A 10,825-nucleotide genomic window follows, 5' to 3' on the forward strand; every position below is an offset into this window, starting at 1 on the left:
GCAGATTGAGAACGATAACTAGGCTTTAAAATTTGGTTGTTGCGAAATATTTGGTTAGATTGAAATACTGGAAAATACTGAATAGTTCCTTTTCGAATACGAATATGAGCAGTTAATGTGTAGTATTCGTTATTGAATTCGAAAGTTCAAATATTCATGCACCCGTAGTCATAAGGCATGGTGGGCTCCAGGCAACACTGTGGCTTGCATTATAGTTGGCTGTACTTGTGCCCCCCCCACTGTCAAAAGTGGGGCAGCAAAGTATGCCATCTGCCCTCCCCCCCCCCCCTTTTTCTTTAAAGCGGGCACTTATGGCTGCACAATGGAAAGTCCAACAAAACTACAGTTGAAGCTAACTTTACTTTCTTAATAGAGGGACCACGTAATGTAAGCAATGCTTTTCTGTACTACATATCCCCTGCTTGGGCAGTGAGGATTGTTGTTTGTGCCTCGTCGCAACACGCTGTAGCAGACGACACATGGGATTCGCCATTCACGTTCGCGTTCTGGAGAAGGCCTAGCACTGGGAAATTCCCACCCTAACAAATGCCAGCTTGCACTACTTGCATCATGCCCAAATTTTTGGGGGGACCACAATATCCTTATTTGAAAACACGATCAGCTTGCTACATTTAACCTGCAAGCGAGGGTAAGGTCTGGTTAAAGTATTATAATCAGCCACATCCAACGACAGGTGTGCCTTGGCATGAAATCATTGGGTTATCAATTGCTGGAACTATTTGATCTCTGTCCAGAGATAGCTTGCATAGCATTGTAGTCTTAGTATATCTCCATCAAAAATCTAATCAAATCTCTTAGAGGTATAACCATTAAGCTTTAATATTAAACTTTACCGTGAAATAGAATCAGAGCAGGACTGTGAATTATTACAGGACGATGTGAATTATGTTGCGGAGTGGTGTGCTCCCAACTTTTTGCGCATTAATCTGATTAAGACACTTGTTCTTCCCTTTAATCACAATATGTGCCCTTTACTCTACTTTACTTTACTCAAAGGGATACGCGACTTCGAGAATTATTCAAGGCAACATCAGTCATTTGTTTAATCTGTTGTTTTAATAGAGCAATAAAAGTTTAGTGAAATAATAAAACATAAAAACTGAATGTCTGCATGTTTTTGTTTTACCTCATACGTAGCAAGAGAGATGTACTTCCGTTTTGTCTGCTTTTTCCCACGCTTGCGCACAGAGAACGAAAGTATGTCATTTTCTACTGTGTTCCAATGGTGCGATCATGCTCTTTCATCCTATCATGTCTGCCTCAGTATTCGTGACTGTGAAACTGACTTGTAACACTAATAAAGTGTTCCTGTGTAGAGCACGCAAAATCATGCACTGTGCAAAGGGAGACAAACGCAAAAGCTCACACACGAGATCGTCACCGAAAGTGTGCCACTCAGCAAAAACGCGCAAGAGAAAAAAAGAAGGTGGGGCCGCTGACGTATTTGTCACGCAATCCTTCAGCTTCGGTGTGGCAGAATGCAGGGAAGGAATTTTGCTTGTGGAGGCTAGAGAGGGAAAGTGCAGAAAATGCCTTATGTTGGCGCTGACGCTCGCCTCCTGAAACCATGGGTTCACGCCACTTCAATTATTTCTATCTCAGCTATTAATGAATTGATTTGAAAAATTATTACAGTAGACCGCTCCTTAGAGGGCACATAACAACTTCAAGTGTATAACCAAAATTTGCCATGTGGCCTGATGAGGGGCCCTTTAAAATGGCCAGTATAACACACAACTTTAACAGCACCAGCGAGGGGCATTTTAAGTGTGTAAAGCAAAAGGAGCTACACGAAAGATAGGGCTTTGCAAACTGTTGTGTCTAGGCTTGAAATGAATGTCATTGTTGTGTCATGTCAATATTTACACAGTAATGAATTTCTAAAATATGATTGCTAAAAACAGGAGTACCATGATATTTCATTGACCAATTTCAATATTTTGCTTCCTCTGTACCTCACAAAAGTGTTTCTATTGTTGTTTCATGTAATGCCCTTGATAAAAGAATGGTGTGTCTATGGTGTGTATTTTTCTTTTTTTTGTCACCAGAGCCTGTGATCACAGAAGGAAGCCCCGACATTGCCATCATGGAAGATGGCTGGACAACCGTCACTGTTGACAACAGTCGTACTGCACAGTTTGAGCACACTGTATATATCTGTAATGAGGGTGTCGAAGTTTTGACTGTTCTCTGAGAGGTTCAGAAATAGCATGTGGTTGTGCAGGATGTTTTGAGACATAGCTCTCTGAGCTCAGCCCTGTGGCTGTGAACAAAGCAAGCCAACATCTAGGTACGTCCTGTAAGAAGTTGCATGCCACAAATTTGGGTTCGGGTTGTCAGTGATAATCCACCAAAGGCACCTTGAAGAAGTGCTTGCAGCTTGGTGGTTCTTAAAAACATCCTTTAGTTCTTGCTGAAGTTGAACTCTCGAGACCCATAACCTTTAACGTCTAGTTTTGATTTGTGTTCGTATGGTTCTGGTAGAAAATACTGATACTTGTGATTTCAGATAACTAGATTGTGTGCTGGGCACTTTGAACATTTTTACTGGTTTCAATTCGGTCACTGGCTGCTGGCAATTAGTGCTATGGCAGCGATTCAAGAATGTATCTCAGATCAGTTATAGCTGAGAAATTTCGATATGACTTAGGAACGCAGGTGGGCCATGACCTCACGTTTGAGACCGTCTCCGAGCTTCAGTGCTGTGGGACTTATACAACCTGATTGAGCCCCCGAGCATAGGCTTCTAAAGCATTGGAGCCTGGCCCTATGAAAAGACAGCCGGTTCAGCAGCAAAGAACCAGCAGCTAGTTAACTCAGTCTGAAGCACCAACTTGACTGTGCTCAATTGATCTCGTTTACGTTCGGTATTGCCAGGTGGATGCAGGGCTGTCCATTGTAGATATTTATTGCGCCTTGGAACTTTGTCATAAATGTTAGATGCAGCGAAACCACAAGTGGTAGTCGAACAGCCCCAATGTTGCCAGCTTGTTACTTAGAGAAAAACAATAGTAACTGCACTGTTAGTGGGCACTGTACACAAAGTGGACATTGCTGCTGTCAGTAATTGCAACCAGTTTCTCTGTGGGTAAGCACGTTATTGAAGTATAGTCAAGACTTCTACAACCACTTGTATGTTAGGTAGGAAGGCAAATGATTTTGGTCACTGACCAAGTAAAAAGATTGTTTGATGATTTGGAACCCATGCACTTTTCTGGTGAACAGGAAACCTGTATGAGTCATCTTTTACCCTCACTCCAGCTTCAACTAACTACAGGCTTGGTCAGTGATTTTAATGGTTTGTTTTTCTGACTGCATTACACCTTTTTATGTTTTGTGCACCTTTAAAGGGACACTAAAGGCAAATACTAAGTTGACGTAGACTGTTTAAATACCATTCCAGAAACCTCGCAACGCTTGTTTAGCGCCAAGAAAAGACTTAGTTTATGAGAAAATTGCATCTGAAAGGTCCAAATGCCTTTTTCAAGATTCATATCTCCCGCCACCCAACCAGGGGATTGGTGACGTTGCATATGCCATCACCACCCTTTGCTGCTGTCAGTGAGTAAAACCCCACCCAAGAGACGACACTACCGAGCCAAGAAAGAGTGGTGGATTTGCCGCTGCAGCTGCTTTTTGGTAAAGTAGCGTAGACCGTTCGGGCATCCTGCGACATCACGTGGAAATTGAATTCTCTGCTACTTGCAGTTTGTGCGAGTTTTGCGAGCCAGCAAAACCAGCGCAGCACTACGCGATAACGAAACTAGTGAAACGTGAAAATGAAACCTTTCGACTGCCTGCGTCGTTGTCAAGGGTAATTTCAATGAGTTCTTTTTTCTCAAGAATGAAATAGAACTGAATAAGTAGCATTTTATTTCGTCTTACAATACAATACAAGGATGTTTTTTGCAACAAATGGCTGAGTATTAGTGACCGAATTTAACTGAGGAGTGCTTTTGTCATCGCGCAAGTGCTTGAATGTCCCGGGGGAGTCTCTAACCATGTCCTGCATTTACCTGAATTTCTCTATTATTAAGGCTCTGTTTGCGATAATATTGACGCCTTGGAGATTCTCGAGCACTAATCTGCCACTTTAGCTTGACTTAATATTTGCCTTTAGTGTCCCTTTGATGATCACTTCTGGCAGAAGGAACAACTTCCGCAAACAGTTTTGGGAATTTCTGATCTTAGTGTATGTTTTGCATCTGTTTGCCACTATAATAATGGAAAAAGTTCAATAACATTACTGTGGAACACTTCAATCATGCTTTTGATCAATACATGTAGATGCAAAATGAAGTAACCTGTAATCCATATTAACTGGCAGCTTGCTTCCAATTGACAGTATGGTTAGCTTTGGATAACTTCTTACTTCCTCACACCAGAAAATGTCAGTGCACTACAAAATTTCAAATGGTGGAACTTCTTAACAAGATCATCACAGATTTACTACATGAGCCTTGTTAATGATTATTTTCACAGGGCAACTAAGCAATATCCTCTCTATGCACATTTCCTTTTTCAACCACAATAGTCACGAGTTACTACATTTAAGTCATATGTACAGTTACACGGTATTGCTGTTAGGACAAAACTGTGCACATTATTGACAGCAAAATTCCAAAGTAGATCATAGTCCTACTACTAATTGTGGTCCTTGTAAACATGAAACACAGAAACATTGTATTTGATAATTTCTCATGAACAAGAGAAACGTAATGGGTACTTGTTGTGAGACAGTCACACATCATTTGTTTATCATAGACTCTGAGAATTACCAGTAATATTGCATCAGCATCAACTGGTAAGCAATAGTGCTTTTAGTTTAAACTAGGAGTGTTCGGACTATTATTGTCGTTTAGACATTCTTTTTTCTTCTTTAACTTATTTGCATTTGGAACTTTTCCTTTTGACATGGGAAACTGATAAATTGACCTACTTTGCTTAAGTGAGTGATGTGATACCCACCCAATCACATTTTCCTTTCTTTTTTCTTTCAGTACACACTGCATTTAGATTTGAGTGTGCTTCTTTGTGCTTCGCTATCACTTTTTACACTCAAATATGATCGTCCTTAACCCTCAGGTACCATCTGTTTGTTCTTAAGGACAAGAGTATATTTGTTTGAAAAAAAAAAAAATGATATCACTGTCATGTCTTTCTCTGCGCTGTTGCCTACTTGAACTCCTCGCCTACCCACCTACTTAAAAATTGCCCATGAGCCCCATGATCTCCGTTACAACAATTTCATATTGCTGTGCATGCATTGCGTTACTTTTCATCAGTATTTTTGCTTTCACCAAAGCGTCGCTGTTACTAGTTATCGCTCTCACAAATGATGTGCTTGCTGTACCAGAACCATTGTGAATGTTTCTGAATGTTCACATCAGTAGTGAACTGGGCCCGATATATTCGGATTGTGTGCATGTTGTGTGTATATCCTTATACTGAGTGAGCAACATCGACATCTCTAGAATGTACAGTAATACATCCGCAGTGACCTGCATTTTTGCCTTAGAAAGCTTTAAAAAAAATGATTTTGCATTTACCACTGTTTTGATTTTGCTTAGATTTCACAACAGCAATATCACCTTTCATAGTCTGGGTCATTCAGTGCAATACTTGACGCTTGTAGTTGCCTGGTTTCTCAAGAAAAATAATGTCAAGTCACCTTTGTCTTAACCATTTGTCTGGACCACCCGTGATAAGTGACGTCAACCAAAACACAAAAACTGTGCCATTGCCTGATTGCTTCTGGCCTCTGCACTTTGACAAAGCATAATGTTCAAGGTCTGTTTCCATTACTCGGTGGGGGAATGCAGTATGCGAAGAGCGAAGATGAAGGCAACTTCACATTTTTGTCTTGAAAGAAATAGCAGCAAGTGTTATATTGGGTGACGTGGACTATAAAGTGTGATTTTATTGCGTACTTAAGCAGCTACAAAGCAAAAGTAAGTGCGAAGTCTCTTTTTTTTATGTTTTAAAGGAAAGAATGCAGGTGACTGTGTAATTAACAGGGAGACACGAACAGTGTGATTTGACTGCACGATGATTGACCGTGCCCACCTTAGGTATTACGACCTCTGTTACTTTCATTTCTGGGGTCAATTTTGGCTAGCATGTGTGCCTGTGCACTGTCACTGTCTCATAACGATGTTATCATATGGAGGCATGGATTTTCATACAGGACCCATATGACTATGTGATTATTGAATATGGAGGTTACAAAGCTCAGGTTCCTTTCTTTAAAGGGGTCCTGATCAAAACCTTGATGCTGCTTTGTCCTCAAAATAAGACACTCAACTTGAGCTGTTTCAGGTGTCTGTTAACATTTTTATGTGCTTAACTGTTTTGTTAGCACACCTATTCAAATCGAATAACCAGTGAGTGACTATTTCCATTGTGGATTTTAGTATGTCAGTACCGTTTTTTGGATATATAGCACTATCCAGTAAGTAGCCCAGGAAAGAGGCTTTCAGGATCAGTTAGGATTTTGTTTCCACAACAGAAATGTGATTTTCAATACAATATTTTGGCAACCTGAGGTGTGTATGTTGTCATAAAGATTTGCTTTTCACTGTTTCCAAAAGAAAATGCGTGCAGCTCGTTATTACAGCGCATCAACATCAAATCTTTGTGATCAGAGTATCAGCAGTAAGTCCAAGGACAACATTAAATCATTATATTTACTATCTCACAATACTAAAGTCTCATAATTAAAACAAAATATTAGCAGCTGCCAGCCGGTAAGTTAACATTTCAACTCTGACCGGTTTCATTTCTTTGAAGTGCACTTCAAAAGGTCAGCCGCATGTCTATCATGCAGAACTTGATATTTTCATGATGTTTAGAACAGTGGAATGAAAGTTTCAGAAAAGCGCCGACATTGGCCAGTTGTTCTAGTAACTGCCAGTACTCGACAGTCAAGGTAATTAAGACCTTCCTACTTGAAAACCAGTACCATAATTCCAGCACCAACACACGCACAGAAAAGGCAAACATGCAAGTAGTGCCATCTGGAGTGCTAAGTCGATGGGGGGTGGGGGACCTCTTGTTGCCAGAAATACAGAGGCTGCTTTTGCAGGAGTGTGCTGAACTTGGCTGGTTGGCGCATGTTCAGAACGGAATTGAGCATTGCAATTAAGATGGGACAAAGTGTAAACACTCAGTGCTGTACCTGTTGTCCTCACCTTGTCCCATCTTTTGCACTGCTAAGTTCCCTTCTACCTTTGCCTCACGAAGTAGAGGAGCTGCATCGCTGCATGGCGTGGGCACAGGGAAAACTAATGTTTTTGTTTTTTATGCACAAAGAACACTTGTGCAGAAGATAGTAGTTTGAGGAAATTGTTCTTGAAACATTTTGCTTTTTTGTAGGTATATTGATATTTCAGTATATATATATATATATATATATATATATATATATATATATATATATATATATATATATATATATATATATATATATATATATATATATATATATATATTTGGTCATAAATATGGCAGTTCTTGCAAATTTCTTTCATTAAATATTTTTTCTTGCAGCTTATGTATTTGGAAACACCACATAATTTTCTGCATTATATGGTAAAGCATTTTCTCTAGTGTACAAAATATTTTCTTAGACCCCTGAAAAATGGTCAATTTGCCCTGTTAACGAAATGGTCATGTTGGTGCACTGACTCATGTCGAAGGTAGTCATAACTGAAGCTTCTGAAGAATTCAGAAGGTACGTGTTGCCTTACTAATCTTTTTCTCCTTTTAAAGTTCTCAAAAATATTAGAAGTACCTGACTATCGCAAGAGGCATACCGTCGCAACTGGCATACTTGGTTTTTACTCTGCCGTGGTTACTAATTTTGTTAGCTTTTTTTTTTCTGACATTGTAAAGAATGAAAAGAAATATATATATATATTATAATAATAACTAAAAGCTCTCTGAACCAGCCTGAGTAAGTATTCCATACTGTTGATGCTATAAAAATGTTTTGTGAAAACAAAGCACTATAAAAACACCTTGCTAAGAACTGTACTCCTGTTACACTGTATGTGTTGGGCTTCTGCTCAAAAATCACGATCTAGTCTTCCAGAATGTCTAAATTAAGTGGTGCCTTGTTTTACCAAGTCACATTCAACATGAAAATGCCTTCGTTATGTTATATCTTATATTCATTATAAATGTACATTTCTTACATGCCGATAATGCCACTAAGCATGTTAACTCTACTTAGTCATTGCTGTTGAGTGGTGGTGCACAACGTTGTCATAACAGTGCAACAGACGACAGAAAGAAAAGCAGATGACGCAGGCACCAGCACATATTTCAACAGAAGCTGAAACATATATCATGTAGGAAGCCGCAAACACAATAGCACAATATGCGTCACTGGACATTCTGTACACAAAATGCATTTTGAAAACATAAACAATAACATTCAAAAACCGATGACTAGGCTGACAGGCGAAAACATTTAGTATGGTGTTGCCAGGGGAACTGATAATGAACGAATAATGACAAGAAGTAAATGAACAGGGCTTGCAAACTGTGCAACAAGTGTGTTGCCTGTATTGTTCTGTCAGTTTATAGCACTGTCATTACAACATTAAACACGGGCTATCTAGTTCTACAGTCTGCACTTGGTGCATAATGTAAGTGAAAAAGTTGTTTTGTTTCTTCTCTCCATATATTTTCACTGTAACATAAGGAGGAAGCAGTAGTTGTGTATCTTGTACCTGTTGTCTGGTGTTACTGCAATACATCACTGTACTGTTGATAAAGCATTCTTAATTCGCTATTTAATTGGCTACAAACAGCAAACAGGGTTTCATTTCCTTTCCGCGTTTACAGTTTACCTGCTCAGTGGCTGTGGTGTCCCGTTGCCACCCAGCCACTGCAGGTGCATTTCGTTGGTGGTGTAGAGCAAAGATGAGGCGTTCCAGGCATTGAGTGCATGTTGGAGCGAGAACCCAGGTGGTCAGCAGCAATGCTGATCTTTCTACTGTGTCCTCTGTGTTTATTTTCAGATGTTGAAGCAAGTAATCAGACAATGATGTTTGTTTGTCTACTAAACCAGTTGCACATTAGTGATGTTTATAACAGGTACTTGAATTCTGTTTTGTAATGACAGTGGTGTTTACTATAATTTTGTTTTAATATTTGCGGTGACGACTTGTGAACAATTTGTACATATATATGTAAAATAAATGCCCACAATTGCCATGTTATGTGTTGGCTTTTGTGTGATATTTATATCAGTTAAATCTGACACTGGAGATGTTGCAATGGAAACCTGAACGTGCAATGACAATGACGGGAACACAATTCCAAAGCTCAAGAATGTCAAATCTTTAGTAAAAGTAGACACTCAGATCAGTCTAATTATCATTACAATAACTGTCTTTTTTTTGTCACAAAATGTGATAAAAACTGCACAGCTTTCGAGCTGTGGTTTGCACCCACAATTAATCAACACACCCATATACACAGTACACCATTAGTGCAAATTTCTGTCATTATTAGAAGTATTTGTGCAAGGAATTGCTATGGTGTTATGACCGGGAAAGCACTCAGTAGACAGTGTTAACTGTGTATGCCAAGAATTGCTAAAACTGTAAGAACCTGTTTTTGTGACAACTGAATTCTGTTTACGAATGTATTTACTTTTTTCCACAGGTAGAACGCGCTGTATTATTTATTTATTTATTTATTTATTTATTTATTTAGATTGCCTGCAGGGTTTGCACATTACAGAAGGGAGGGGCATATTACAAAGCAAACATTGGAAAGGTGCTATTTAAACAACAAAAATACGAAAATCATTACAAATGTACATTAGAAAGCTGGAACAAAACTAATTAAAAAAACATAAACATATCAGTAAGAATGCAGGAGATCGAGTAAAAATTGAATCGAATAATCAATTAAATGCACGAGCGCAAAGCATAGAGTTGCAAATGAGTGGACTCCATAATCAGAGAAAGTTGTGCGTATGGTGATAGTGGTAACAATTTCTGGAAAGTGATTCCATTTGGTGGTAGGCTTGGGTAAAAAATGAATGTGAACAGGTGGCAGTGCCACCATGAGAGGCACCAACTTGTTGCTGGTCTGCTCAATTCTAGGTATGAAAAGATGGAATTCAACAAAATTCTCACGAAGATGACTGTTATATGATATTAAAGATACAAAACCAGCATAATGGAGACAAGGGAAGTGGCAAAGAAGGTCGACGGAATAAACTTTGGACTTTTATGATGTCATATGCGTGTGTATCTTTATTAGCATGGCTTATGAACTCTCCCAATATCTAGTCCAAGAAACAACAACAACAAGAACAAAAAAAACAAAAACACTGAGTCCGATTGTGTTTTTCAATGGGACCCGATTGTTTCATATTGGACATCACTGGAAGTCCGATTGGTTCCAGTTGGACATCACTGGGGCTTGATATGACAATTTGACCTAATAGGGAGTCGCAGGATGAGGAATCCTGGGAAATAAAAAAATAAGCTATCTTCAGATATCATCTTTCCATATTGTCGTGATCGATGAAAAGACACATTTAGCTTTTCGTGAAGTTTAAAATCGGCCCTTAGGAGGAAGCTTCAGCACGGGTGCTCCTACCCAAATACATGTCAAGGGAGAATTCGTTTTTCTCGGCAACCACTGCACCAAATTTGACGAGGTTTGTTGCGTTTAAAAGAAAAACTTAAAATCTATTTACTGTTGTTTCGAATTAGTGTTTAGGTCGTCAATTTTTTATTCAAAATTGACAGAAATCGCAAAATTTCAGAAAACGAAGCTA

The 10,825-nt window shown here is 39.1% G+C and overlaps 1 protein-coding gene across 3 annotated transcripts in view; it reads left to right on the forward strand.

Moving 5' to 3' along the window:
• LOC126529938 (methionine aminopeptidase 1D, mitochondrial) overlaps positions 1-10,275 on the forward strand; it is a 40,432-nt gene extending 30,157 nt beyond the window's left edge. The window contains exons 6-7 of one of the 3 annotated variants that reach the window (XR_008612297.1): positions 2,070-2,311; positions 10,143-10,275. Coding sequence is in view for 1 of the 3 variants with exons in the window: in XM_050177409.2 (XP_050033366.1) it covers positions 2,070-2,215 (146 nt within the window). In the remaining 2 variants the exon portion in view is untranslated. Of the gene's footprint in view, positions 1-2,069; positions 6,904-10,142 lie in introns of those variants that run through there. The other 2 variants (XM_050177409.2, XM_055070131.2) reach the window with 2 other exon arrangements.
• The last annotated feature ends 550 nt before the right edge of the window (positions 10,276-10,825 follow it).

This window comes from Dermacentor andersoni, chromosome 5 (genome assembly GCF_023375885.2).
Source record: "Dermacentor andersoni chromosome 5, qqDerAnde1_hic_scaffold, whole genome shotgun sequence".
NCBI lineage: Eukaryota > Metazoa > Arthropoda > Arachnida > Ixodida > Ixodidae > Dermacentor > Dermacentor andersoni.